The sequence below is a fragment of the Zonotrichia albicollis genome, chromosome 18 (assembly GCF_047830755.1).
Source record: "Zonotrichia albicollis isolate bZonAlb1 chromosome 18, bZonAlb1.hap1, whole genome shotgun sequence".
NCBI classification, from domain to species: Eukaryota; Metazoa; Chordata; class Aves; order Passeriformes; family Passerellidae; genus Zonotrichia; species Zonotrichia albicollis.
In genome coordinates, this window is record NC_133836.1 from 3,221,110 (window position 1) to 3,247,662 (window position 26,553).

Consider the following 26,553-nt stretch of genomic DNA (forward strand, 5'->3'; position numbering starts at 1 on the left):
GCAGTGAATTCAGTTGGTGAAATCTCCCCAAGCTGCCTTCAGCCAGGCCGGGATCCACACTGCTCATTTGGCTTTAAACAAACTCCTTGTCCTCACGAGTCTTCTTGTACACAGTGCCTCCAGACAGTACTAATAAATACTAATGAAAATAATAAAACCTGTAGCTACAGGTTAGAGCTGTCTGCTCTACAAGGTGTTCCTGCAATGTTTATCCCAGGCAGAGATGTGGAACGAGATCGAGCTCCTGCTGAACGAGGACACCGGGCAGCTCCCGGTGGGGCTGGGCCAGGAGTGTGGCACTGCCCTGTACCAGGTGGATTCTCTGCTGCAAATCACATCTTCAGAGAAGGTACAGCCCATCAAAGCCATGCTTTTGTCTTTATTAATGTGTCTTTTTTGTTTAATAATTACCTGGGCTCCTCTGCCATGTTTTCTGGAGTGTTCCTGTGTGAAAGAACCTTTCCCTTGCCAGGTCTCTGTGAACCCCCAGCTCCATGCATGCAGCTCCAGGGATGGCAGCATTGTTGCTGTGGACAGATCTGTGGCACTTCTGGACAGCACTGGGCTCTCTCTTCTCATGGACATCCAGTTTGGTGAGTTCTTTCCTTTGGAATTCCACTTGGCAAGTGAAAACTGGCTTTTAAAATACCTTGTTTGTACAGGAAAACATAGCAAGTGTCTGGTTAGTCTGTAAAGGGAAGCATTATAGCAAGTACCTAAGTAATAAAAAGTGATTTTGGCTTCTGAAGACAATTATTTCAGTACAATTTCATTAGAAGCCTTTCTAAGTTCTCACTGGATACCAAAACCACTCCCTGTAGGCCTCTTCCTATATTTCATTTAGTCAGAATAACTTGTTTTGAAGAAATCTGGGACACTGTGTTGTCCAATTCTTGTGTTAATATTTATTCATAAAACCCAGATCTTGATATCTGACATTTTGCCATGAACCTTTTCAGACTCTAACGTGGATGTTGTGGGTATGTGCCATGCCAAGCAATTCCTTGTGGTTGGTGAGAGAAGTGGCAGTTTACATCTCATCCACATCCCATCCAAACAAACCTTGCTAACAAAGGTACAGTCACTTTCCTATTTAATTTTGCTCTGAACATTTTGTTCTCAGACTTTCTTGAGGGTTTTAAAATCATTTTTCCAAATACCAAAATATAAACATCCTTGCCTTTTTGACCACATATTCCAACTAAACAGCTGAAATGGGCACTTCTGTTGCCATGAGTGATGAATAAGGAAAATCTATTTAGGAATGGCATGCAGAAACAAGAACCTTCATTAAAAAAGTTTAAAGTTTGAACTGATGATCAATATTTCAATATTTTTAATGAAATACAGAATAATAGTCTTTATGCTGTTCCTATTTTAGATTTTGGCTGAACAATCTACAAGTGAAAAGACTTACTTAAATCTCTTTTTTGTTAAAGATAATGCAGATGCAGGTAAGAACTGAATGATTATTTTCTCCCCCTTTGTCTGAATTTTTGTGATTTTGTTCCCCTTTAATAGCTCTCAGGGAAAGAGATTACAAAATAAGTAATACAGAAAATAAAGAAAAATTAGTTTTATGTGCACAATGCAAAGCAAAGTTGTAGAAGTTTCTTTATCTCATCAATTATTTTACGAATGCCATAGGAAACAAATATTCAGAATTCAATACCTTTTTCTTTTGAGACTGTGCTAAACATATGAAAATGCTTAAAAAAAGAAGAATTCCTTCTGTCTTCTGTCAGAGTTCAGTGCCTCTGTTCTATAAGCTCCCAGCCCTGTTCTGTCACAATATATTATGTTATGTTATGTTATGTTATGTTATGTTATGTTATGTTATGTTATGTTATGTTATGTTATGTTATGTTATGTTATGTTATGTTATGTTATGTTATGTTATGTTATAATGTTCTGCTCCTAGCTGGAAATGACAAAATTCTTGTTTAAAATAGCCTAATCTATTGGTCAGATGATTTTTTTGGGGTCAGTTATTTCACTGTCCTGTTTACAAGCAAGTCTTCCCTTTACTTGCTCTTGAATACTTCAGTTTGAAATATTTCTGTGGGGTTTTTTAGGTGTTTATCACATGTTCATTCTCACAAGCAATGGATGCTTCTGCATTATGTGTGTCCCTCTTGGAAAAACACAGGAAGGTAGGATGAGCTACAGACCCCTTGGGATTTCATTGGAACAGGGAAACCTGTATTCAAAAACTTCCTTTGTGCCTTTTTGAAAAGTTTATTTAACGCTGATTTTATTTTTTTCCTTATTTAGCAATGGAGAAGATGGATTTGACTACAGCAAAGCAAGTAAGAAACACCTGCAAAACTGGTTAAATTGTTAAAAGTGCAGGGTTTGTCACCAAAGTTTGCTCTGTAAATTCCATTGAGTATTTACCAGTCCATCATTCCCCCTCACAGCTGGGATTGTTACTTTTTCTGTACACTTAGAAATGAGCAGAGATTTTTATCCACTGGTTCTATAAACAAATCTTTTTTCTTTCCCCTTTGTGGCCATCCCTGCTCTGCCACCCACAAGTTACAAGGACAGATAAAGACAACTTTCATTGCCACAGGAGAGCACCACAGCCTGGGCTGTCAGGACTTTGTCATCAGCAGCTCAGGCAACAAAATCCATCTGATCTTTGGGGTAAGCACTAAGATTATGATCAAAACAATTTTCATGTGATCAGTGATGGCTTTTTTGGATTTGCAACAAAATTTGTCTCTCTTTTTCAAGCAGCTTATCAGCTTTTTATTTCCTTCACTGTCAATTTAAAGGTTGTCACTTGTGCAGCCTGTCCGTGGTTTTTCTCATAAAGAAATAACTGCTGTCATTTCCAAAATGACTTTGTTGTGATGGATGAGGGGAAAATATTTTCACCCTGAGTTTCTGAGCTTTGAAATCACTGGTTCCTGGTCTGTCCAGGCTGGATTGTTTATGGATCCTATCCTTGAGCTCACAGACAAAACCAAAGCTGGCAAGACTCTTCCAATCAGCTTCTCATTCAACAAGGCCTGCTAAAATAACCAGGTCTAATTCAACAAAGCTTTTAAGCATTCATTAAATACAGTAACTAATAAAGAAATTAAAATATAGACTTGCTTTGAAATGTAATTTGCAAACTTGCAAACAAGTTCTCGGAGTTGATTTTCTGAAGCCTGTAGAATTCAATGGGATTTTCCTCAGTAGGCCCAGAGTAATTTCATCCAGCTTTTATGTTCTATGAGAAAGAAAAGTGGATATTTTGAAATACTGTTTTTCAAAGGGCCAAAAACTGCTGAGTGTAACAATCACTGTAACAAAGGCTGGTCTTGAAAGGAGAGGGGAAAAATGTTAAATTAAAAATAAAGAAATCAATGTTTTTTTCCGAACATCAGTAGAGGACTAAAGTTAAATTTAGTTTTGCAGCTCTCCAAGTTCAAGATCAATGGCAGAAGGAGACATGTCAGTGCTCAAACATCTCCTGTCTAACCCTATTTTACTTTTCCTCTCCTTACAGGGTAAAGGTGATTTTGTGCTCTCCAAATGGGAGGTGGATCCCACCAATGCCTTGGTCTCTGCTCAAAGTTTTGCTGATTCAGGTCTGATCCAAGGTAAAGAAAGTTTTATCTTTTTATAAACAAGTGTAGATTTCATATTGAATTGCAGAATGTACTAATTTTTGGTTATTTCATTGTTTTTAATAATTTAATTTCATTAAATTTCATTTTCATTGATTCAGTTAATTTCATTGTTTTTAATAAATTCACATCTACCCAACAGAACAATTTTGTAAAGGTACAGCCAAAATGTGGCTTCAAAATTGCAGTTTAACTTAGTGACATAAATCACAATTCACTTTAAGCTAAACATTACACAGTCCTAGGAAGTTCCATGAGGTTGAACCATGAGATTTCCAATACTTGGTTATGTGTTTGAATATATTTTTGCTTCTGATACATATCTCAAGAAAAATAATGAATTTATATGAGTATTCATAATTTTTAGGTGCTGCAAAACTTCAAGTCCTTGACAATCAGCTGTTTGTTTTGGATACAGAGGTATGGGTAATGATTTGCTTTAATCTTCACTTTACAATGTTCTTGAACCAGCTTGTAAACATATTTTTTAAGGTTTAAAGTGAAATTTCTGTAAAATGAAGGTGCTTATATTCATTTATATCAAGAGCATCTTGATCTTCCTGTGTTTCTTTTTAATTCTACTCCTATTCATTATTTAAGCCAAGAAATGTAATATTTTGCTCAAAAACTGTCTTCTATGAGGAAAATACAAACCCATGTCTGATTTTTTTTTTTTAATCTAGAACATCTTAAGCACATGGGATATTTATTCTCTCACTCTAATTTGGGATTGGCCTTTAATACATATTGAAGAATTTCTTCTCACTACTGAGTCAGATTCCTCCCAAGTCACATGGTAAGTGAAGAGTTACAGCACCAGCCCTGAGAAGTGAGAAGTTGTCTGGTGCTGTGATTTTTATGAAATATCTCATTATTTTGGCCCAGATGCTGGTGCAAAACAGCTTGTCCTTGTTAGAAATTCCTTTTCTTAAAAATTAAGATTAAACAGAATGTGTGAAAAAGTGTAACAATTGTTCTGAAGTGGGAGAAAGTGCTAGAAACTATTCAGCTATATATTCAAATATAAAGGGATTTCTAAATGTATTTGTTGTCATGGAATGCAAAATTTTCTGAAACATGGAAACAAAAATATTTCAATTTTAACCTCAGATTCCTACAGCAAATTTTGCTTTTTTTATCTCTTTCTCATTTATTAGGCAAGGGCTTGCCAATGTGAAACTGATTGTCATGACAACGCCAGATGCCAAACAGGTAAAATCTCCTATTCTGTGTTCTGCTCCTTAATTGTTTGCAATTGCTCATAGGAAAAATAAAGGGGGAGAGGGATGGAGGTGGCAGAATATTTGGGGCACAGAGGATTCTGGGGAGCTGAAATCCACACTGAAATGTGGCCATTTACATCTCAGGGTGTAGCAAGTGAGGGCTCTTGGGATTCCTGTGGGGGTGCCCAGGCCAAGCTGGCCCTGGTTGGGGTTTTTATGGAGGGTTTGGGGTTTATTTGTTTGGTTTATTAAGGTGGGCAGACAAGGAAGAGCAGCAAAATGTGTGTGTTATTATCTTACATCCCTACCCAGATTTCTTTAGAACAATCTCTGCTGCCTTCAGCATCTACCCCCAGCTACAGTCAGTGCAGGCAACTGAAATAAAATACCAGGATGAACATTATGCAATTCTAAAAATTAGATTAAACCTGTTGAATTATACATAATAGGCCTAGAGAAAGAGAGAGGGGGAGGCAACCTCTGAACCTTCATTAAATTTCCTCAAACTGAAGACCTGCATTTCATAAAAAGTCCTACTGTATTTCCATAAGAATTCAGAAATGGTTCTGCAAATATCACTCTCACACCAGTGTAAGGGAAAAAAAGCAATTCTGACTTCTTTGTTTTCTCCCTTTTGTTTTTTAATAGATGAGAAGCCTGATGGTTTTTGCATTGCCCACTATGCAGCAGCTCTACTCTCTGGAAGTGTCTCCTGTTTCTTCCCTTGTTCAAAGTGGGATTTGCACTGTAGGTTTGGATGATTTTGTTTTTGTTCTTTGAAGCAATGTAGTTGTCTTAATATGTGTAAATATTAAAGAGGGTAGTGAGTTATTCTTGTTAGGTTAGAAGCAATTTCTGCTATAAACTATGCAGGAACCATACAAAGAAAGATTAAGTGATGTCCCCAAAGGACAGAGAAAAATATCCTTTTATGAAACAAACTGAACAATTTCAATTTAGTCTGAGGTCTCCTGCACTATTCAATAGCACTGCCAGTGGTTCCTGCTGCTGTTACAGCTAAAAAGTGAGGGAAGTTTTTTAAAGTCCTCTTAGCATAGGAAAATGCTCTGGATTTATTTGGAATTCAGTTCATTTTACCTGATGGTTTCTGTCATTGCTCACTACAGGATACAATACACTTCTTGGAAGGAATTCATGAAAAGCATCAGATGTAAGATAATATTTTGTTTGTAACTGTCTCATTGTTATATAAAAGTGGCAAATTACTTCCACATAGAGTTGATAAATTCACAGAATTCCCTCTCATCCTCAGGCCCTCTGAAGACCCAGTTTCTATCGTTGTGATGAGAAGTTTAACTGAAGCCTTGCCAGAAAATAGGTACTGCTTTCTGTGAAAAACCATTGTAGGATTATCAATTTTTTAATCTGGACATACATTGAAGTGGTTTATTTTATTTCCTCCCCAGACTAAGTCGTTTACTGCACAAACACAAATTCACTGAAGCAGAGAATTTTGCTATTCAGTTTGGACTGGATGTTGAGGTGAGTTGTTCACTCATGAGAAACACATCAGAGATTAATCAGTATAACTGAAATTATGAGAAGGTCTTTGCTCTATAGTCCAATAGAAAGCATTAAAAATATTACAGATATTACCAAGGCAGTAGGATGTTACCTTTTAAAACAGCTCACCATATTTGTATTATCTTTTAAACAGCTTGTATACAAAGTAAAGGCCAACACTATTTTAGAGAAACTGGCTTCAGCTTCTCTTGGGAGTTATGGCCAGGAAGCCTTGCTGGATCTTGGCAATGAAGCCAAAGAAAATTTGCAAAAAATTCAGGTTTGTTTGTATTTCTACCCTCTCTGCCTACTAAAACAATTCAAATTATAAAGGATCTTGGAATTAATTTCAGTTGTTTCCTTATGCCAACAGGACAGCCAGTTTGTTGTGAATTACTGCATCAATGCTCCGTGGCCACTGTATGAAACCACACGAGAAATGCTGAATTATGCTAAAGTCAGGGTAAGGGCTTTATTTCTTTCTATTTCTTCTACTTTTCAACTTCTATTCCACCCTTCTGTACAACATGAGAGGGGCACAAAGCAGTTACAGTCATTCCAAAAGGCAAAAGTAAAGGCATTATAAATCCTGTGTAACCAAACAAATCCTTTGTAACCAGCCATGAAAAAGCAGCAAGTCTTGTTCCAATCTCGTTCTTGGTATTGCCCAAGGGCAAGAAAGAGCTCACAGATTTTTTTTTTTTGTATCACAAAGCAGGGTTTAGTTTTGAGTAGCAGTTTTTTAAAATACCTTTAAAATATTAATTTTCAAACTAAAGCTCAAAGTAGGTCACCTTTTTTGAATTAGATCAGATATATTCTAAATACTGAATTTTTTTAAGAAAAAAAATGAATTTTTGGAGGGAAAAATGGGGGAAAATTGCTGGAAAATGGGAATCAAATGGGGGGGAAATTGGGGAGAAAAAGGGAAAAATTGGGGAAAAATAGGAATAAAATAAGAGGAAAATTGGAATAAAATTGGGAGGAAAATGGGAATAAAAATTGGGAAAAAATAGGGGAGAATTGGGGGAAATAGGAATAAAATGGGAGAAAAAGGGGAAAAAATTCCCTTATATGGACTTTTCCCCACCCACAATTTACTCATTTGGGTGTACCTACGCCCACATTTCCTTATTTGGGATTGATCCATGCCCACATTTCCTTATTTGGTCTTATCCCTGCCCACATTGCCTTATTTGAGCTTAGCCCTGCCCACATCTCCTTATTTGGGATTTAACCATGCCCACATTTCCTTATTTGAGCTTAGCCCTGCCCACATTGCCTTATTTGAGCTTAGCCCTGCCCACATTTCCTTATTTGGGATTGATCCCTGCCCACATTTCCTTATTTGGTTTTAGCCATGCCCACATTTCCTTATTTGAGCTTAGCACTGCCCACACTTCCTTATTTGTATTTAGCCATGCCCACATTTCCTTATTTGGTCTTAGCCCTGCCCACATTTCCTTATTTGGGTGCAGCCCTGCCCACATTTCCTTATTTGGTCTTAGCCCTGCCCACATTTCCTTATTTGGGATTTAGCCCTGCCCACATTTCCTTATTTGGTTTTAGCCCTGCCCACATTTCCTTATTTGGTCTTAGCCCTGCCCACATTTCCTTATTTGGGTGCAGCCCTGCCCACATTTCCTTATTTGAGCTTAGCCCTGCCCACATCTCCTTATTTGGGATTAGCCCTGCCCACATTTCCTTATTTGAGCTTAGCACTGCCCACACTTCCTTATTTGTATTTAGCCATGCCCACATTTCCTTATTTGTATTTAGCCATGCCCACATTTCCTTATTTGGGATTTAGCCCTGCCCACATTTCCTTATTTGGGATTTATCCACGCCCACATTTCCTTATTTGGGATTTAGCCCAATTGAATTAGGTTCAATCTAACACTGTAAAATCTCAATTCCCAGGAGTCCTGACCTGTTGCTCATGTCTTTGTGCACTCACAGTCCTGCCTGGCATGCTCTGAGTTGTCAGCCAACCCCTTTCATGTCCTTTTTTCAGATTTTGAAGAAAGAGAACAGAACCAATGCTCCACCATCTGATGGGGCTCCAGTGTCCATAGCTGAGGTGAGGACAAATTTTTTGGATCTACAGTATCATATAAACAATTGTACTCTAGAGTTGTACAAACTGTAAATCTAAATTACTACTGTAAACTACTGCTGAATTTTAAAAAATCTACACAAAATGATATTTTATAGTATGAAAGAGAACCACAGTAATGACAGATTCAGAAATAAGCCATTCCTTCAGTCACAGAAAGATGACTGAAGATGCTCCATAGATTGTAGGCAGAACCTTTCTTAAAGTACTTTTTGGAGTTTCATTTTGGTTTTTGTTTAGTTCTGTTGTAAATTGGCCTCATCTGCCTCCAAGGAGAATCAGTGCTCCAATCATGTCATGTAATATGTTCAGCCAGACATTAACCTTAAATCTCCTCTGCATTCAGGTGTTGAGAGCTCAGGCAAGGCTTACAACATTCTATGAAGCTTTTGGACTAGAGAAATTCAGGTTGGTTTAAGATTTAAAATAAATTTCATTGTGATTGTTTAGACTGTACCACTGAAATGAAGGTTATTTTTGTTTTTTAATATGAGTTCATTAAACTTCAAGCTCTTAAGTTTCCCATCCTGTGCTCTGGAGATGGGAGAATGCAGAGGTTGAGTCATCCTATGTATTGAAAACATAAATTATCTATTGCACATCCACTTAAATAGTTGGGGTTTTTAATTCAAGATGTGTGGGAGGGATTGTGATTTTAAACAAACACAAAGCACCTCTCCTGTTGTTTCTTACAACATCAAGCATGAAGTAGAAAGCTTTTGAAGTTCTCTCCCCAATTTCTTTGTAAATGACATTTAACAAAGCTTCTCTTCCCCCTCACTTTTAGTGGCGTTGCTTGGACAGAGTTCCTGAACAATGAGGACATGTTCAAGATTATTGTTTTCCAGCTGGAGGAAGGGAATTTGCCTTGTGCACAGTACCTCTGGCTTAGGCATCAGGTGAGGTGGCACAGAATCTCTGGAGTTTATGGAGGGGGTTAAATCTCTTCCATTTTCCAGCCTGATTTCACTGGTGCTGTTACAAAGCAGCTCCTCAGAAAGCAAAGGTGCATGGCAGCCTCTCATCCATTCCCACAGTGATTACCTGCTCACCTGGCTGCTTAGCAGGCTGAATTTCTTATTGATTTAGGAACAAACTGGTATTTCTGGTGTCAGAATTCATATTTCTAAGTCATGGCCATTTGATTTATCCTGCAGTGCTTGGAATCTTCCACTCCCTTTCTTGCAAGCACAGCTCTGAGATTTAAGTGGATGTTTTCTGCCTACCTTAAAATCCTTTAAAAATAATCACAGACTCCTCACTCTGAATGACACATTTCAGGTAGTGTGTGTGTGCTGTTATTTTATTTTTTAGTGCAGGACCTTCAGTTCCATGTCTGTTGTTTTCTCACTAAGACAGAGCTATAGAATGAGTGTGAAAGTAACAGAACAGTGTCATTTGTAAAGAAATTCCTTCAATTAGGTCTTTTTTTAACAGCACCAAACTCTAGTTTTACTGAACACAGCCTAATTTAATTTCTGCCTATGACTACTGAGATTTTTCTCTTTGTTTTTGTGAAATTTACTGGCTCTTCCTATTAGTGAAACAGCTTTACAGAGTAGCAGATGAACATTTCCCCCATGGATCTGTAATTGTTCTGGTTTCATATTTTAGGCTGATTTTGAAAGCAGCTTTGATGAGAAAATGCTGAAGGATTTGCTCAATGCCATCCATTTCACTGCTCCTTTGAAGGAACTTTGTGTGTGGCTTAAAAATTTTGTGATCCCCTTCTCAAGAAGGGCTGTGCCAGATGGACAGGTGAGTGACTTAAGAACTGTAAAAATTGTCATTTTCTCACACTAAGATGATTTTACTGTCAATCCTCCAGACTTCTGAATGTCAGGAACGTGTTCCTCTGTCTTTCAAATGGATTCTTTTCCCTAGCATTTATATTTGAAATTATTTCTTTAGAAAGAAGCTTCTAATGGCAAATTTAATAGATGGCATAACTCTATTATAATTGGTTTTTCTTTCCAGAAAATATTAGCAAAATGGCTGGAACAAGCTGCTCGAAACCTTGAATTAACTGACAAGGTAAAACACTGCAGAAACCTGGCATATCCTGTATTTCTAAATGTATCATATGGTTTGCTGATATCAATTCTTTTGGACAGGCAAACTGGCCTGAAAATGGACTCCAAGTGGCTGAGATTTTTTTTACAAGTAAGAATCAAGGTGAACTGGGAGTGACAGCTTTTGGCAAGTGGACTCCTTTGGTAAGAAACTTAACAAATACAAGAATTTGCTACTGAGAAACCTCAAACAGATGCTGTGGGCTGGAGCTGGAGTGGATGATCATTAGATCACTGGTGGGTTTGGGGAAGACAGACTCAATTCCATGAAAGGAAAGAATTCCAATTTTCATATTTTTAAAGATTTAAAGCAGATGGCAGCCTCTCAATGGCCATGTCTCCTAACATTTCACTTCTCAACACTGTTTCAGAGGTGTGGTGACTGTGAAGAGATACAGAGGTTAAAGAAGCTGGTAAATGATTTACAAGAGTTGAGAAATCTGTACAGAAAATACAACTGCAGGCTGGCATTCTGTGATTTTGAAAAGGTAACACTGCAGACACTTGAAAAAGTGCTTTTCAGGTTGTTCTGAAAAGGAGAAGAATCTTATAACATGTAATTTAAAATCAGACAAAAGAAATCCTGATGGGTATTGGTTCAATTTCCAGCCATAAGCTGCTGAGACTATTTGAGAAGTTGTGCTAGAAATTTTCTTTCAATTCAGGTTATAAATACAACCTAAGGCACTGAGAGGCTGTGGCTCAGACTCTGTGGTTTGCAGGTTATTACAGATCACCCACTGTGGAACAAGGACTGGCAACAGAGAGACTGAAAGCACAACTGAGCAAGAAAAGCTTTGTGGATGAAAGGGGTTATTTGAGCTAGAAAGGGATTCTTTAAAGATTCTAAAGAGGGAAATCTTTATTTCAGTGGCCTCTGGATGTTGGATTATGTACCAGAGATGAAAATGGCCTTGCACTGACATTTGTGATGTTCTAACTTGGCCTTTTCCTGCTTGCTGCCCAGGAAAATGCAACCACTATTGTGTTTCGCATGCTCGATAAAATTTTGGCACCAGAGCTCGTCCCATCAATTTTGGAGAAGTTTATAAAACCCTACCTGTGTGAACACAACCTGCAGAAAGATGAGCTTCTTCTACAGTATGTTAAGGTATCCCTATTTTTTTTCTTTTGAAGAAAGCTATTTCAACATCAGAAAGCAGAAACCAAATCTGATGAATGTTTAAATTTACAACTGAATTTTAGGCCCAGCTTTTAGATTAATCCTATTCCTGTCAATGAACTTAATGATAATTACTATTTCAGTTATGAAACAATCCCTTAATGCCCAGAAAACCTCACACTTTTGCTCATATTATGAGATACTCCTGTCTTTTCTGATTCCAAGTGTTCTGATCACCTTTATGAAAACACAGGATTTGCTGGAGCGCTGTCGGACACGATCCAGTTCAGTGTTTGAGACTGCCTGGGAGGCCAAGGCTGTGGCTGTCATTGGCTGCATCTCTGACACTGAGGTGAGTATGTTTCATGAAAGGCATCAAGGCACTCCAGCACATCAGTTCACAGCAAAATATGATTTTTACACAATGCTCTGAGTAGATTTTTAATGAGTGAGAAAATGGTACGTGATGATGTTATCTACTTATTCTATTTTAGCCATCTCCCCTGGGATATTTTTTGAGGATATTATTGTAGTTGTGATGTCATCACATGGAAAATATTTTAATATATATAGAATATATATTAAATTTTACCAATTTTAATATATATGGAACCACAGTGTCATAAATGACTGCAAGCATTTTCTAATTGAACTTGACAATCATATGATGCCTTTCTTTATGCAAGCGAAGATTGGGCAAGGAAATAAAATACTTGCCCAAAGGGATCAGTCACACATGAACAATACTTCAAGGGACTACTTTGAAACTTATTTTGCAAAGTGGAAATAAGTTCTTTTGTGTTTGTGTCCCTTCTGCAGCTGAAGTTTGATGCAGTGCTGCAGGTGATGCAGGGAGCTGTGGTGCCATGGAGTGCAGCAGTGGAGCAGCTGGTCAGACAGCACCTGCAAATGAACCATGCCAAGTAAGCAGCACCCCCTTGGCTGGGGAAATGCTGTGTGTGCTGTGGGGTGATGGTTAAATCCCAGAGCTGGGGGTGCAAATGATGGATGAATTTGTTCCCAGAGTGAAGTTACTGCAGGAAAATTACAGACTGATGGAGATGAAGAAGCTTTTGAGAGCCTATGGGATAAGAGACACCAATCTCCTGAAGGACAAGCAGATGATAATGGTAAGGCGCCAAGAGTTTGGATTTCTCCAAAGGTCACAGTGAACAGCACCTGGTGATTTATTTTTACCTCTTGAGTTGGGTTTTTTTAACATCTCCCCTTCACTAAAAGACACAGATATTTCTGGAGAAGTTCCTCAATATCACCAGACAAATTTCCACAGTTCCCAGGCTAATTCAGTCCCCAAGCCCTGTTTTCTCCCAGTTACATTTCTGTCAGCTTTTCTCTAGATAAAAGTCCTAATCTTCCAGGTAACTTGATACAAACTGAACAATTCCATTGGTAAAGTAGTTTGTATAAACTAATTCCTTTGTTATCCTGTACATCCCCAAACTAAAGTCCATTTCTGTTTTCTTACAGAGGCTTGTCAGATACATTCTCAAACAAGATACCCCCTCTTGCCTGGAGGATGCCTTGAAAATTGTGGAAGCCTACCTGCTGCCCACTGGGGAAGTGTATTTCCTGAGGATGATGGACCTGATTGACAAAGGAAGGGTAGGGAAATATTTCATGGCAGTTGATCCTAGAATTTACAGACACTGAGGCCTCCTGACAAAACAGGGACAAGCTTGCTGAAATCTTATAAGCAGATTGCATAAGTATTTTTAATTCAAATTATTAATTTGACAGCTAACTGCCTTAGCAGCAGTGTTTAGCATTGAAAATGAATTCTTTGTCAGAGTTTTGTCCTTCTTTTGTGGCAGAATAAGGTGGAAGTTGTGACCTGCAATGCACCAGAGGAGTTTGGAATTGAAGTCTCTACACATTTCCATGCATTGTTATTTACCCTCATGGCCACTGTGCAGCCATTGATCAGAACAAGAATGTACACACAGCTCAGCTTTTCCACATGCAAATGCCCTTTCCTTTTTAATATTTCTGCTCTAATTTTGTTTCTTTTTCTCCTTTCAGGGAGAGGAATCTCTGACTTTGTTCAAATCTCTGCCTCTGGCTAAGGCTGAGGAAGTTGCAGAGAGATTGGCTCTGTGGGGAAGGCTGATGTTACAGAACAAAGCAGATGATCCTGAAGAGGTACCAAGGCTTTTCCCACCACAAAGTGTGCACACAAATTATTCTGAAAAGGGAGAGCTGGGGATGTTTCCTGTGAGAGCTGACAGACTGTGGAGTAAACACATATTACCCCTATAAAATTTACTGTTTTATAAAGATAAATATTTAAAATAACTTTCTGTTCCTTTGCTTTTCAACTGGTTGTGCCTTAGACTTGGTAATTGCTGCTTAAGAAGTTTGTGGAACTTTGCATTGTGCTTTAAGAGCTGAAGCCCAACATTTTAACAAAAAAAAATAAAAACCTCTTCCTTTCCTGCAGCAAAAACCACAAATGCTTATGACTAAGACACTGGTGGAAGTCCTCAAATTCTGGTTCAGCATTCAAAAAGGTAAAGGTACAATTTTAACATCTCTTATCTTCTTTGTGTAAATGGAATCAAAATCTAATTGTTTTTATCCTCCAACAGACAATCCTGTGAAGAAATATGAATGTGAAGAAAACCTAAAGTTGTTTGAAACACTTGCTGCCCTGCAGGTGGGTATTTTTTTTTGTTTTAAATCCCTTTTAATTTACTGTGGTTACTCCAACTGTTTTTATCACATGGATCATATTAAAAATTAATTGTATTTACAATGTGCACGCAAAGGTTGTTTTTATTATTGACTTCAAATTGATTCTAAGGCTAATTAGCAATTTAACCTAATCTGGGCAAGTTCCCAATTAGAGCTCAGTTGTCTATTTAAACCAAAAATTAATATTGTCACTAAAGCCTTAATTGCTAACACTTCAAAGAGTTCATGATAGAGTGCTGTAAGAATTGATGAAGATTTCAGGACAGTAGGTAAAAAAAAGCAATTTAAGGGAGTTTAAATGGATACAAATATATATTTTTTTTTGTTGCAGGAGTATTTTGATATCTTTCTCTCAGATGAGGAATACAGGAACCCTTCACTGCTATCTGCACTTCTTGAGGGCCACATAAGCTCTTATGAACGTGTCAGATCTGCATCCAAGTCCAGAAAAGTGCCAGCAGTGAGTTGTGATTCAGGAGGTGGCAAGGCCAAGAGCCCTCCCACTGAATCCAGGCTGTACAGACTGGCTCTGCTCCTGCAAGTCTCAGAGCATGAACTGGGGCAGAAATTGGCCTTGAGAGCCCTGGAGGATGGAAAAGTGGAAGTGGCTGTCAATATTTGCAGGTAAACTGCAGGGCTTCTCAGGATCAGCACTTTTAGTGGCCTTCTCTGAGCTATTTCTGCCACTTTTTTGAAGAGCAAAGGGTTTTCTGTAAATAATTAGGACATAATTAAGTAAAAACCCTAAGAATTACTGGTTGTTTTATTTTTAACATCTTTTTCATTCTTAAAAGGGAGTTCTATGAAGACAGCTGGAGTGAGAGGACAGGGCAGCTGCTGTTTGCAGTGTGCCAAAGGCTCTGCCACATGCTGGGAGCTGACATTCCCATGGTCACTCCTGCTGGGATGGATCTCCCAGCCCTGATCCACGAGCTGGCTGCCCAGGCAGCCACACTCTGCAGTCCAGGTAATTCCTGTTCCCATTTCCAGTTCATGTTGAGAGCCCAGCTTTCCAACCAGAGGTCAATAAACCTGAAAACCAAGTGAATTTCTGTACCTGCAGCTGTGGAAAAAGGTGCTGCGATATTGTTTGCTTTTAATTGGACAGATGAACCTTGGATTTCTGCTAATGAGCTCAATATTTTCACAGATTTAGTGTTGGATTGCCTGGAACTGTGTAAATACACTTCTCTTGCCAAGGAGATTCATGGACAGTGCCAAATGGACAGCTATGAATTTACAGCTGAGGTATTTTCTGTGCTGTTCACTGTATGTATTCATTTCCCTCTCATTTCTCTAGCACTCTTAAATCAAAAAGCCAACAACAAAAAATCCACAAATAAAACTTAGCTAGAATTTCCTAGAATTTGTGTGTTCTTCAGCCTAAAGAATGAACTGATTTGAGTCCTAAAAGCAGCACAGCTGTGGGACAAGCACAAGTAGCATTCTCCACTTACATTTCAGCACAATAAACCCTGCTGAAAATGGGGATTTTATCAAACAGCTCCTGCAGGACTGGCAGAGAGCTGGCATGAAAGTATGGTAGGGAGGGTTTGGTTTTAAAATGAATGTACTATGTGAAAGCTTTCCCAAGAGTTCTGTAAAACTTTAAGATGATCAAGTTGTTGAATTGCAGCTTTGTTTTCTGTTTAGGTCAAGCAGTGCTTTGGGCTACTTGAAATGAATGGCTCTTACAGCTGCAGTGGAGTAGAGCTGAGTGGCTGGGCTTGTTTATCCACAAAATATTATTTTTCTAGAAAATGGCCCATTTGCAGAATGTTTGCTTATAATATTTGGCCAAGAATGTTTATGAAAGCCTCCATTAAATTGAATAAAAGTACATTTTGGGTGTACAACTAAACAGCTGCAACATGAAGGACAAATGTGGCCACTCTAGGTAGGAAATGGATTTTTTGCCACTGGCCATTGAACAGAATTACTATTTTCAATTAGAACACCATGTTCTGTTCCTGCATTCCAAACTAGAAACCTGTTAGTGGGCTCACTAACTCTGCCTTTTGTTGTGTGTATTTTGGCAATGTTCTTACTTAGACAACACCTTCTGGAGGAGATAAAGATCCTTACAAAGAGTGGACCTATGATGATTTCTTTAAAGAGGATGGGATAGTCCTGGATCCTCAGACATCTCTCCCAGTTGCATATGAGCTCATTTCTGCTTTTCTGCCTATCTGTGGTAAGCTTGTTCTCCTCAACATTGACACAATGGAAAATCTGTTTTTTATCTAGAAATAGAAATAATTCACTTCCTGTGTGGAAATGATCACCTCAGTTAGACAAACTCATGGTAGAAATACCCATCAGGGGGTGTAGAATGGAAAGATGATTTTTGGGTTTGGTTCCTATTTCCACAGATGAAAAGTTTAATGTTGACTGTCTCATGCAAGGGATTCACACACAAAGTAATTACTGAAAACTGTTGGATTCCTTTGTGAGTCTGAAAGAGATTCCCTCCTAAAAAATAAATTCTGAGCAGGCCCAGTTCAAAACAGCATCAGTGGCTCTTGGGGTTCATGGATCTCTATTTTATGTGCTGTCCTGTGGTATTTTTAGGGCTCTCCCAGCCTTGCTGGTATTGAAGTTGGAGGGAGAGACCCACCTTGCATTGGTCAGCATTGACTCCACTTTATTCATCAATCAGGCACCTTTTATAACAGTATTAATCAAGTTCATGCATATTGCAAAATCTGAGCTCACAATAGGTCAGAGATTACACACCAACCCCTCCTTATGTTTCCAATACCAAGATTTGGGTTCTCAAAATTATTCTTGCTTTCCCAAAACAGCCAAAGATAGAACATCCACTTGTTATGAGAAAGCTGCCTGAGAACTCTGATGTGCAAGGCTCTCAAGGCCTTCATGTTTGTCACTTTTACCTGTAGTTAAAAATAACCTGAGAACTTCTGCTGTTCACAGAAGCAGGCTGTGAGAACCTGTCCCTCACAGCTGCCTTCTAGGCCATCCCTGAAAAAATCTCCAACATGCTGGCATGCTGCTGATGAGCATTTTCTGTCTTTCAGAGGACAAGCTGTACCCCCTGGAGTGCCAAAGCCTGGCCCACAGAACGCTCATGGAAGGTACCACACCCTGCTCTGGTGGGAAAGGACCTCAAAAATCACCCAATTCAGGGGTGTGAGGGCAGAGCCACCACAGAGAAAGTGTAAAAAGACACCTGGAAACCACAAGGTTTAAATTTACCCTACACAAGCATGACTGACTCCTAGGGGGTTCTCCAGGTGTCTAAATGTTCCATTTAAAGCCATATTTTAGGGGCTGGTTTGGTTCAGCACAGGAATCACCAGTTTGGCTGCTCATTCCCACCATTCCATTTTTAAGCATTTCAAAACCTGCACTTCAGGACAGTTCTACCACTCTGAGTGAAGATCATCAAGGCCTGTCCAAGAAGACAACTTCTGGTCAAAAACTCATGGACTTTGGACTAAAATGGGAATCTGCATTAAATTAAAAGCCCTGAGAATTTTAGGTTTTAAAGGGAACTAAGGCAAACCCTGAGTCATAACTCTAATGAAGAAAAAGAGAAACTGCTCTGATATTAACTCCTAGAACAATATGCTTCATAATTACTTTCTGGGGTTGTTTTTTGAAATATTTTCCAGGACACAACTTCCTGCTGCCTGTTGGATCTCCCTTCTCTGCAGCAGTGCAGAACCTGCTGGAGTGCAGCCAGTTCCAGCTGGCCCTGCAGCTCACGCTCTGTGCCTTTGGCTCCTGCCTCCTGCACGGCATTTCCAGCACCATGGACCTGTCCCCCAGTCAAAAGGTGACTTTTGGCAAGTTTAGAGCAGTTCTCTAAGGATTTAGGGAATTAAATCTCTGAGGTTCTCACCATGACCTTTTATTAGCACCACTTGATTAGATTTGAGTCAGTTTGTGAAAGGAGCTGGTGGTTCCTTCCCTGTTTTTCATGGTTCTCTCCCTTTGCAAAGTGTGTTCAGAACTGAGCTTTTATTCCTGACCTTCCTGCAGAGACTGGAATGGGTGTTAATAATGGTTTACTCTGTTCCTTCATGTTGTTTTAATATGGGGAAAGTCACAAGCAGAATATTCAAGAATCATTCCTCAATTCAAAAGCACTTGGAAAACAGAAACCCTTTTTCTATCTAGAAGAAATCTTTATATAAATAAAGATTTTTAATAATAAATCTGAAAATTACTATATTATTATATTACTATTATTATATTATATACTATTTTTATATTACTATTACTGTGCTGTAAATGACAAGAAGCTGAAGATTTAGAATTTATTTTTAATCAGATGCTGTTTTCTTCATAACAGCCACATGACAACGACCTGCTCCTCACTGAAACCAGAAGTTTCCTCATAGCTATGAGGCAGAGGAGCAGCTCAGTGATCAAAACCTCTGTCCTGAACTTACTGCACAAGGTAAGAACCCCCTGGAAATGTGAGGGAGCCACCTCTGCTCTGCCTGGCAACCCCATGGAATTGTTCCAGTTGGAAAAGACCCTCGAGATCCTGGAGCCAAGCCCAGCCCAAGGCTGTCCTGAGCTCATCTCCTCATCCTCATCCTCCTTCAGCAGGGCTGTCCCAGCCACCTCCCTGAGCAGCCTTTTCCAGAGAGCCTTTGTGTTCCTGCTCACTTTGCTCTGCTTGGAAGGTTCTGGACAGTGGGAGCCTCACCTTTGGGGATCCTTTAAGGTCCCCAATGACTGGGATGACCTTTAGGATCTGTAGGTATTCTCTGTCTCATTTCAAATCCTGGATTTGTTTTAGATTGATAATTTTCCTAGGTAGGGGGAGGTTTTAAAAAAGCTCTGTGCAAAACCTGACATTTACCATCTTCTAAGGCAGCTCAGACTGAGGGAAGTCACTTTCAGACTGGCTTCAGGATATTCAGATGTTCAATTTTAAATCCTGAAATGCATTTTTATTCCTTTTCCTCCCTAACTTAAGAACCCAATACTTGTCTAAGTTCTGAAGCATTTTTCCTGTGTTGCACCGATACAAAGAGACCTAATGAAGACATGAAATAAATTCCTAAAGTTTATAATTTTTTTTTAACAGGTGTTCAACTCCCATGTCATCGATCAGAACCTGGCCCTGGGCTATTGCACTGTTTTACCCAAGGAAGAAATGTTCCATAAGCTGTGGGAGGTCATCAACAACTCCTGGCAGAATTACAGAAAAGTTTTGGTAAATTCCCAAGGCCTTGAGTTTCTTCAGCAAACAGAGAATGTTAAAGAGATCCTTCCTTTAGGGCCCTGGGGGTGGAGCTGTCTCTGCACCACACTGGGGAGTGGCTGTCAATATTAATGTGATTTTCAACCTCATCATGACTTATTCCCAAGCTTGAAATGATTTATTTCAAGTCCCATCATAATTGATATCCATGTTATATTTTGGATAAGTTGTTCTCTGGCAGCAGCTCTCAAGAACGGAATGAGTGAATATTAAAATATAAAGGAAGGTGGGAAGTAAAGAAATGAGGAGGGAGAGTAATGCAAATTCTGAGAAAATACCTAAAAATACATTTTGTATTACTTTCTACAATGTAAGGAAAATATTTTAGAGAAAGTAAATTTTAAAGCAGCTTTGAGCTGCCAGCTCAGGAGGTGGGATAGCCCTGACACCTTCTCTGAGGTTTGTTTGCATTTTACACAGTTGTGTGACCATTTATGAATTGTTTGAAGTTCCTCTAAGGATTTAGATCTCAGGATTCCCAATTTTCAAATTATTTCTTAGACTTTTATTCACTTCCTTTCTCCTTCCTTCTAGGCAGTAGCTCTGGTGGGAGCAGAGCTTGCTGACCAATATGGTGAAGCAGAAGAAAAGAGAAAATTCCAGGAATTGGTTATTGATGCAGAATGGGGCATCCAGCTGGGTAAATTTGGTGTAAGTTTTTACTTATTTACTTCTTTTAGTTTTATTAACTAATCAGTTAATAATATTTAGTTTTATTAACTAATCAGTTAATAATATCAATATAATCTGGGATGTGTGAGAGTTTTTAGGCAAATTTCCCATTCAAATATAAGCAAAGTTGGGGTTTTGGTTTTGATTTTTCATTCTGCTTGTCTGCATCAATAAACAAATCAATAAATAAAAATGGAAATGCAATAATTGAAGGGGCTGAAAAAGAAAATTTAAATTCTTGAGTATAAGAATTAAATTCTTAATTCTTGAGTATTGGTTATTTGACACAGGGGGTAATCAGCAGACCCACTGCTTTTCCTGCTCTGAAAGTGTCTGGATTGAAACTCAAAGAAGTCAAAGCCTCCCTGTGTAAGGAATTAGTTTTGATGTTGCCTAAAGGACTCTCTGGAGCAGATGGATGTGGTTTTATCTGCAGATCTCTTTTGAGGCTGTGTTCAGGCAGCCACCAGTGAGGAAGAAGGAGCTGATTCGAGTGCTGGTGCAGAACCCAGAAGTGGACACAGCTCTCATCCTGAACTACTGCAGGTACTGATTCCATGGAATCCATCCCTGGAAAAACACCCAAATAACTGTGGCCACTGAAATCTCTTTTGCTTTAAATAAATCCTAATTAATATAAAATACAAACTCTTCTTTAAAAAAAAAATACTATTCAGAATATTCAGAATACATCCTGCCCTGGATTAATTTCTTTCTAAGAAAAGCAGCTCCTTGATGACACCAAAGCTCCCAGGAAAAATCCCATTCTGCTCTTTCCTAGCACTTTCATGCTGGACAGTGATGCTGCACTGCAGCTCTGCATTGAAACCCTCCTGCTCCAGAATTCAAACACAAATGATGCTGAAGATGACTCTGCAGAAAGCAGGGAGAGGCAACCTCATTCCACATTACTGGCTAGAGCACTGAAAATAATCCCTCTGCTGAACAGCACCAAACACCTGGTCATGAGCCTCAGTGGAATATTGTTCAAGGTAAAAAAAATATAAAATAAAACAAAAAAAATAGCACAGACACATCCCTGGAATCTACATCCAATAATTGCTGCATGCCACTTGAATGGCAGAGGAATAATTCCACAGAAACTGAAAAGGTTGTGGTTTTTTCACATTTTCTTAACTTGTAAATGTTAAAATTGAGTTTTTTTTTGCTTCTCTACAAAGGAAATGACAGCCACATTTCTCATTCTCAAAAGAGAGGCAGGAGTCTTTTATCCCCACTTCCCTTAAAAACTGACCAGCCAGAAAATCAAAAAAGTAATTTCTAAATCCACTGGAAGAGTTCTACATGAAAAATAGATGGGGGTTAAAAATTATATACTGGGGGTATTTCTGTTTGGTTGGGGTTTGATTTTGTGTTTTGGAGAGCTGGGGTTTTTTTGTGGGATGACTTTTTTGGGGTTTGTTTTATTTTGTTTCCAGCACTTATTGTTTGGTCTTTCTACAAAATCCTGATGTCTTTTTTTACAATTTAAGAAAGGGTTTTAGAGATTTATGTCATGATGCTTATATATCAACATAACACTGAAGAAACAGTAATTGGTGTTAAAATTGGGGAAAAATCAACATACTCGTATGTTTTTACAAGACAAATCATGTAAGATCTTATAAAATATTATTATTTTGGACAGCTGGATCCTTATGACTATGAAACACTGGAAATTGTCCTGAGAGTGATCCAAAGTGCTGATGAGAAGAACACCAGCATCCAGCTGAGCCAGGTGTGTCCAGATGTGTGACCTCACTAATGGCATCTCAATCCTCCTTTGTTTATTTATTAATGGAGCTATTCAGCACTGTTGAAATTAAATTAATTATTCCATGTACACACCTTTCCCTCAGAAAACAGCCTTAAAAAAATGATTTCTGGTAATTTCTCTGATTTATATTTTTTTTTCCCCCCCTAGGCTTTGAGCCTCCTCAAACACCTGAAGTCTTACACCAGGATTTCTCCTCCAGTGGACCTGGAGCACCAATATGTTCTGGAGCAGATGATTCCCCTGGCTCCAGCTGCTCACACCAGGCTGCCCTTCCACCTGCTGTTCTTCAGGACTCCCCAGTGTTTCTGGAACATTATTTGTGAGTTCAGCATCTCAAATTCCCTTTTCTCTGCTCTCTCTGTGCCCCAGTTTATGTTGTATTTTAACTCTAATTCTTCATTAATGCAGTTTTCATCCCAGCTGCTCCTAAAGCACTTCTGGTGCTGCCCAGAGGAGCTAAGAGGATAAATACAGGGCAGGGTTTGTCCTCAAATTCTTTCCTAGGACCTCTAAAATTTATCCCCATATCCCCCTTTTAGCCCAGAGGGGATAATGAGGATCAGACCCTTTCTCTCCCAATGGAGGTCCCCAACCAGCAATAAACTCAGAGGGCTTCATTTCACAGAGGGAGCTGCCAGGGGATTGTGAGACTCTCACAGGCAACTTTTCCTTTCCAGCTGCAGAGCTCAGTGAGGAAACCTTCCCAACCCTTCTGCTGATTTCCAAGCTAATGAAGGTACAGTGTCGGGTTTTGGCTGTTTGAAGGGCCTGGAAAGGCCCGGGGTGGCCTTGGGGCAGCCGCGTTTCAAAGGAACAGAAGAGGCTTCAGTTCTTTTCTCGGTCTCGGTGTTTATTAATTGTTTATCTAAAAGATTTTCTCTGGGCCCGACAGAGCTCTGCTCAGCAGCCAGCCATGAGCACACTCCCTGCCCTCCGGGCGGTCACCTATCTTTATACCCAAAGTTACGTGTACAATATTTATCATTTTTCCCCAATCCTTTTTATTCTTATTGTCCAGTGCACTTTCAGTAATGACCAATCCCAAAGTGCCACCATCACCACAGAAGATGGAGGAGAAGAAGAAGAAGAAGAAGGACAGGACATGCCCCAATTCCTCCATCTTACTTCTCTAAACCCCCCTGTACAGAAATCCTAAACCCTGTGTTTCACTCTCTAATTAACTTATCCCTTCACCATTCACCCCGGTGAAACCCTCCTGTCCTCATACAGGTGTCGTCTCCTGTGTAGGATCAAAGTCCAGCCACCAGACACTTCTGGAACATTCCAGGACTCCCGAGCCCCCCAAGGGTGCTCTCGGTGACACCTCAGTCCTGAGGTGCTGAGATCCCACAGTACAGTAACAGCCTGAAGGAATTCATTTCAATATTATTCCCCCACACCCCCAATAAAAGAAATTTCCATTTTTCTTGTGCATGGTGTTGGCCTCACTGTAGAAGCTCTGACAATTCCCATCTGCTTTCCCACTTGTCCAGGTTTCCCTGGATACTTTCCACATGTCTGCAGTTCGACATGTCTTTGAGAAAAAGCTGAAACCAAAAATATTCGAAATGCGAAGCAGCGGCTGCACCTCCATCGTTACCAAGGAAACCATGAGAACTGTGCAGGCCCTTCAGTCCTACCTGCTGGCCATTGTCAACCCAGAGTGGGCTGTGGCCATGGCTCACAAGATTGCCCAGGAATTCCCCACAGGTGAGGGGCAAAGGGCTGGGCAAGGATTGGCACCAGCAGAGCCAGGTGGGAGCAGACATTTGTTCACTGATCCTGAGTAACACCCAGCAAAGCTGGAGCGTGGAAATGAATTCATCTCCTGCAGCCAGCTTGGAGAAATAGGTTGGAAAAACCCATTTGATATCAGAGAAATCACCATCAAATCCTTTCCCCCCTCTTTTTGTAGAATCACAGAAAGGCTTTAAGGTCCTTCCAGCCCAAACCTGGACACCTTCCATTAAATCAGATTTCTCCATCCCTGTTGTCCTGCCAGAAGTTTCTCCATGTCCACACCATCTTCAGACAAGTTTTCTACCAAGAGTCAATATTTCAGCCCAATTTAATCACTTTCTCTGCTACTTGAATCCAAATAAATAATGTATTTTTGCTCTTTAGACATAAAACTTTTCCTAATATTTTAAATAGCTGCTTTTTTTTTTTAATTCTACAAAATAAAATGAATATAGTATATAGTGTAAGAAGGAAATTAAGTATATAGTGTAAGAAGGAATAATGAAAACTTAATTTATTTACTTCTTTCCCTTCCTTATTTTTTTAAAATCATGAAAAAGGTCCTGACCATATCCAGGCACTGAAATTCTGTCTCTACCTGGCTGAGAAGTGGCTGAAGAGCACTACAGCTAAGGTAATGGAAACTGCTTGCCAGATTGTTGTGGAGTCATTACAAGAATCACAAAATATTTCTATTTGTATTTTAAATTTTTGGTGTTTTGGGGCAGTGGTGTGTAAATTGTACCACAACCAACCCTGATAATGGAAAATACTTTTGGGGAAGGGACCCCCAGAAGAATTTCCTCTGTTCTGGAACATTCTCCTGCAAAACTCAGGCTGAGTGTTCTTGGAGCTTGGACCAAAAATGAGCAGTTTTAGGGAGAATAATTTGTTCCTTCTCCTGTTGGGTGCATTTTTCTTGCTTCAGGAGAACGAGGTGGAATCTGATCCAGCTTTGATCAATAACATTATTAATTTTTGCTCACAGCTCCAAGACTCTTCAGCTCTTTGCAGGGTTAGATAGAAAGAAAATTTGCTTTCACTTGATGCTCAGGCTTGTTTTAACATGGTTTCCTTTCACAGGGAAAGGTGAATAAGAATCTCAGCTTTGATTAAAAATCTCAAACTTCCTATGGAGCTGTTGAGGCACAAAGAACCCTAAACAGTTTTCTGTACTAAGTCCCATGATCAGAGAGAATTATGCCAAAATTTAACTGAAATTTGAGCAGCCAAAAGTTTTAATATCAAACTTTTTTTCTTCTACATTTTACCTCAAAATCTCTTGTTTTACCTACTTGTACATATTTTATTGGGCTCTTCCACAACATAGCTTTGCAATTTTTCAAAATACCTTTCCAAGCTAGAGCAATGTTAATTATTAATTATTAATGTTAAGCAAGGTTAATCCTCTCTGTCTGCAGAAAAACCCCTGTGGGTGCAGGTGTGGGGACACCTCTGAGCAGCAGATCCTGCTGTCCAGTCTGTAAAAAGATGATTTTTCTTGTGCTTTTTGAGTAAAAAAGGCTTTTTAATGTAAAAACTCTGGTGTTTTGCTAAAGGATGAGCCACGTGAGAAAGCAGAAGTCCTCCAGAGGAATTTGTACTTGCAGTATAAGAGAGCAGCAACAGAAAATGTCCTGATAACAAATAACTTGAACACTGGGGAGCATCTAAAATCCATAGGGAAACCAGCAAATCTGATTGTTTTACTGTATGAACACCACAGCATAGACCAGAGGTTCCAAAATCCAGCTGGCAGAGATTACCCAGGTGAGTTTGAGCAAAGAGAAACTCGTTAAAAAAACTCAAATTCTGGTTTGGAAATAACATTTTCTGCACCTTTTCCTGTAGATATCCACATGGCAGCCAAGGAGATTGCTGAGATTAACAACTTGGACATGAACAAAATTTGTGACAAGCTGCTGGCCAAGTGGCTGTGTCCAAGCACACCACCCCCAGGGGTAAGAAACTTTGGGGCTGGATTATAGAAATTATAGAAAATATAATTCTATAAAATTAGAAAATTTAATTCTATAAAATTAGAAAATATAATTCTATAAAATTTGAAAATATAATTCCATAAAATTTGAAAATATAATTCCATAAAATTTGAAAATATAAATCTATAAAATTAGAAAATATAATTCTATAAAATATGGGCTTTTTTTCCTCCACTTGTTCAAAAAAACCTGAGGTTATTCTGCACAAACTGCCTGTAGTACTCATGATTGTATTTCAGATTTCAGTAAATCCCTGAAACAGCACAGCAATGTTTGGGGTGAGAAGGATTGGAAATGTTTTTCCTTCTCTCTGTGTAAATTCAAACCTTCCCTTCAGTGCAGCCAGCCTGAAGGGGAAAGCAGCTGTAAATACATCAGCCTCATCAAACCCAGCTGTTCATCCAAACTCATCCACATTTTCATTTCTTTTTAAAGAAAACCCAAGAAATCCTTGGAGATGTGCAGGAGGATGAAGAGCTCAGAAGGTGTGTGTGTTCTCCTACCTGTAATGTGAATTATTTTTAACTAACCAGTTCAAAATGGGTTTTTCAAGACACCTGACATAGGGTGGGTGATTCAGAGCTCACTGTTCTTATTTTTACTTTCTGCTGACATCACTTTTGAGTCATCCCATATTTATTTATACCACAAAAGCCCACTGACAATAACTTACATCTGTAAGTTTTTAAGAGTAGCATTTTGGAGGTTTTCCCCTCCTTTTTCATATCC

General features: G+C 39.1%; 1 protein-coding gene across 1 annotated transcript in view; it reads left to right on the forward strand.

Moving 5' to 3' along the window:
- The window catches only part of KNTC1 (kinetochore associated 1), a 34,016-nt gene that overhangs the window by 632 nt on the left and 6,831 nt on the right, over positions 1-26,553 (forward strand). Inside the window, exons 2-52 of the mRNA XM_074554144.1 lie at positions 218-349; positions 473-593; positions 960-1,075; positions 1,382-1,454; positions 2,076-2,153; positions 2,275-2,309; positions 2,539-2,649; positions 3,503-3,596; positions 3,991-4,043; positions 4,307-4,419; positions 4,781-4,835; positions 5,495-5,593; positions 5,974-6,017; positions 6,120-6,185; positions 6,274-6,349; positions 6,525-6,650; positions 6,744-6,833; positions 8,385-8,450; positions 8,833-8,894; positions 9,274-9,385; positions 10,101-10,244; positions 10,464-10,520; positions 10,601-10,702; positions 10,930-11,046; positions 11,526-11,669; positions 11,935-12,033; positions 12,501-12,604; positions 12,706-12,811; positions 13,170-13,304; positions 13,722-13,841; positions 14,140-14,209; positions 14,288-14,355; positions 14,725-15,017; positions 15,188-15,360; positions 15,544-15,641; positions 16,446-16,587; positions 17,432-17,488; positions 18,029-18,192; positions 18,712-18,819; positions 19,459-19,587; positions 20,170-20,286; positions 20,744-20,853; positions 21,089-21,299; positions 21,956-22,045; positions 22,232-22,403; positions 22,762-22,820; positions 23,578-23,794; positions 24,385-24,458; positions 25,384-25,594; positions 25,676-25,785; positions 26,260-26,309. Of these exons, the coding sequence (XP_074410245.1) occupies positions 224-349; positions 473-593; positions 960-1,075; positions 1,382-1,454; positions 2,076-2,153; positions 2,275-2,309; positions 2,539-2,649; positions 3,503-3,596; positions 3,991-4,043; positions 4,307-4,419; positions 4,781-4,835; positions 5,495-5,593; positions 5,974-6,017; positions 6,120-6,185; positions 6,274-6,349; positions 6,525-6,650; positions 6,744-6,833; positions 8,385-8,450; positions 8,833-8,894; positions 9,274-9,385; positions 10,101-10,244; positions 10,464-10,520; positions 10,601-10,702; positions 10,930-11,046; positions 11,526-11,669; positions 11,935-12,033; positions 12,501-12,604; positions 12,706-12,811; positions 13,170-13,304; positions 13,722-13,841; positions 14,140-14,209; positions 14,288-14,355; positions 14,725-15,017; positions 15,188-15,360; positions 15,544-15,641; positions 16,446-16,587; positions 17,432-17,488; positions 18,029-18,192; positions 18,712-18,819; positions 19,459-19,587; positions 20,170-20,286; positions 20,744-20,853; positions 21,089-21,299; positions 21,956-22,045; positions 22,232-22,403; positions 22,762-22,820; positions 23,578-23,794; positions 24,385-24,458; positions 25,384-25,594; positions 25,676-25,785; positions 26,260-26,309 (5,567 nt within the window). The 5' untranslated portion in view covers positions 218-223. The remainder of the gene's footprint in view (positions 1-217; positions 350-472; positions 594-959; positions 1,076-1,381; positions 1,455-2,075; positions 2,154-2,274; positions 2,310-2,538; positions 2,650-3,502; positions 3,597-3,990; positions 4,044-4,306; positions 4,420-4,780; positions 4,836-5,494; positions 5,594-5,973; positions 6,018-6,119; positions 6,186-6,273; positions 6,350-6,524; positions 6,651-6,743; positions 6,834-8,384; positions 8,451-8,832; positions 8,895-9,273; positions 9,386-10,100; positions 10,245-10,463; positions 10,521-10,600; positions 10,703-10,929; positions 11,047-11,525; positions 11,670-11,934; positions 12,034-12,500; positions 12,605-12,705; positions 12,812-13,169; positions 13,305-13,721; positions 13,842-14,139; positions 14,210-14,287; positions 14,356-14,724; positions 15,018-15,187; positions 15,361-15,543; positions 15,642-16,445; positions 16,588-17,431; positions 17,489-18,028; positions 18,193-18,711; positions 18,820-19,458; positions 19,588-20,169; positions 20,287-20,743; positions 20,854-21,088; positions 21,300-21,955; positions 22,046-22,231; positions 22,404-22,761; positions 22,821-23,577; positions 23,795-24,384; positions 24,459-25,383; positions 25,595-25,675; positions 25,786-26,259; positions 26,310-26,553) is intronic.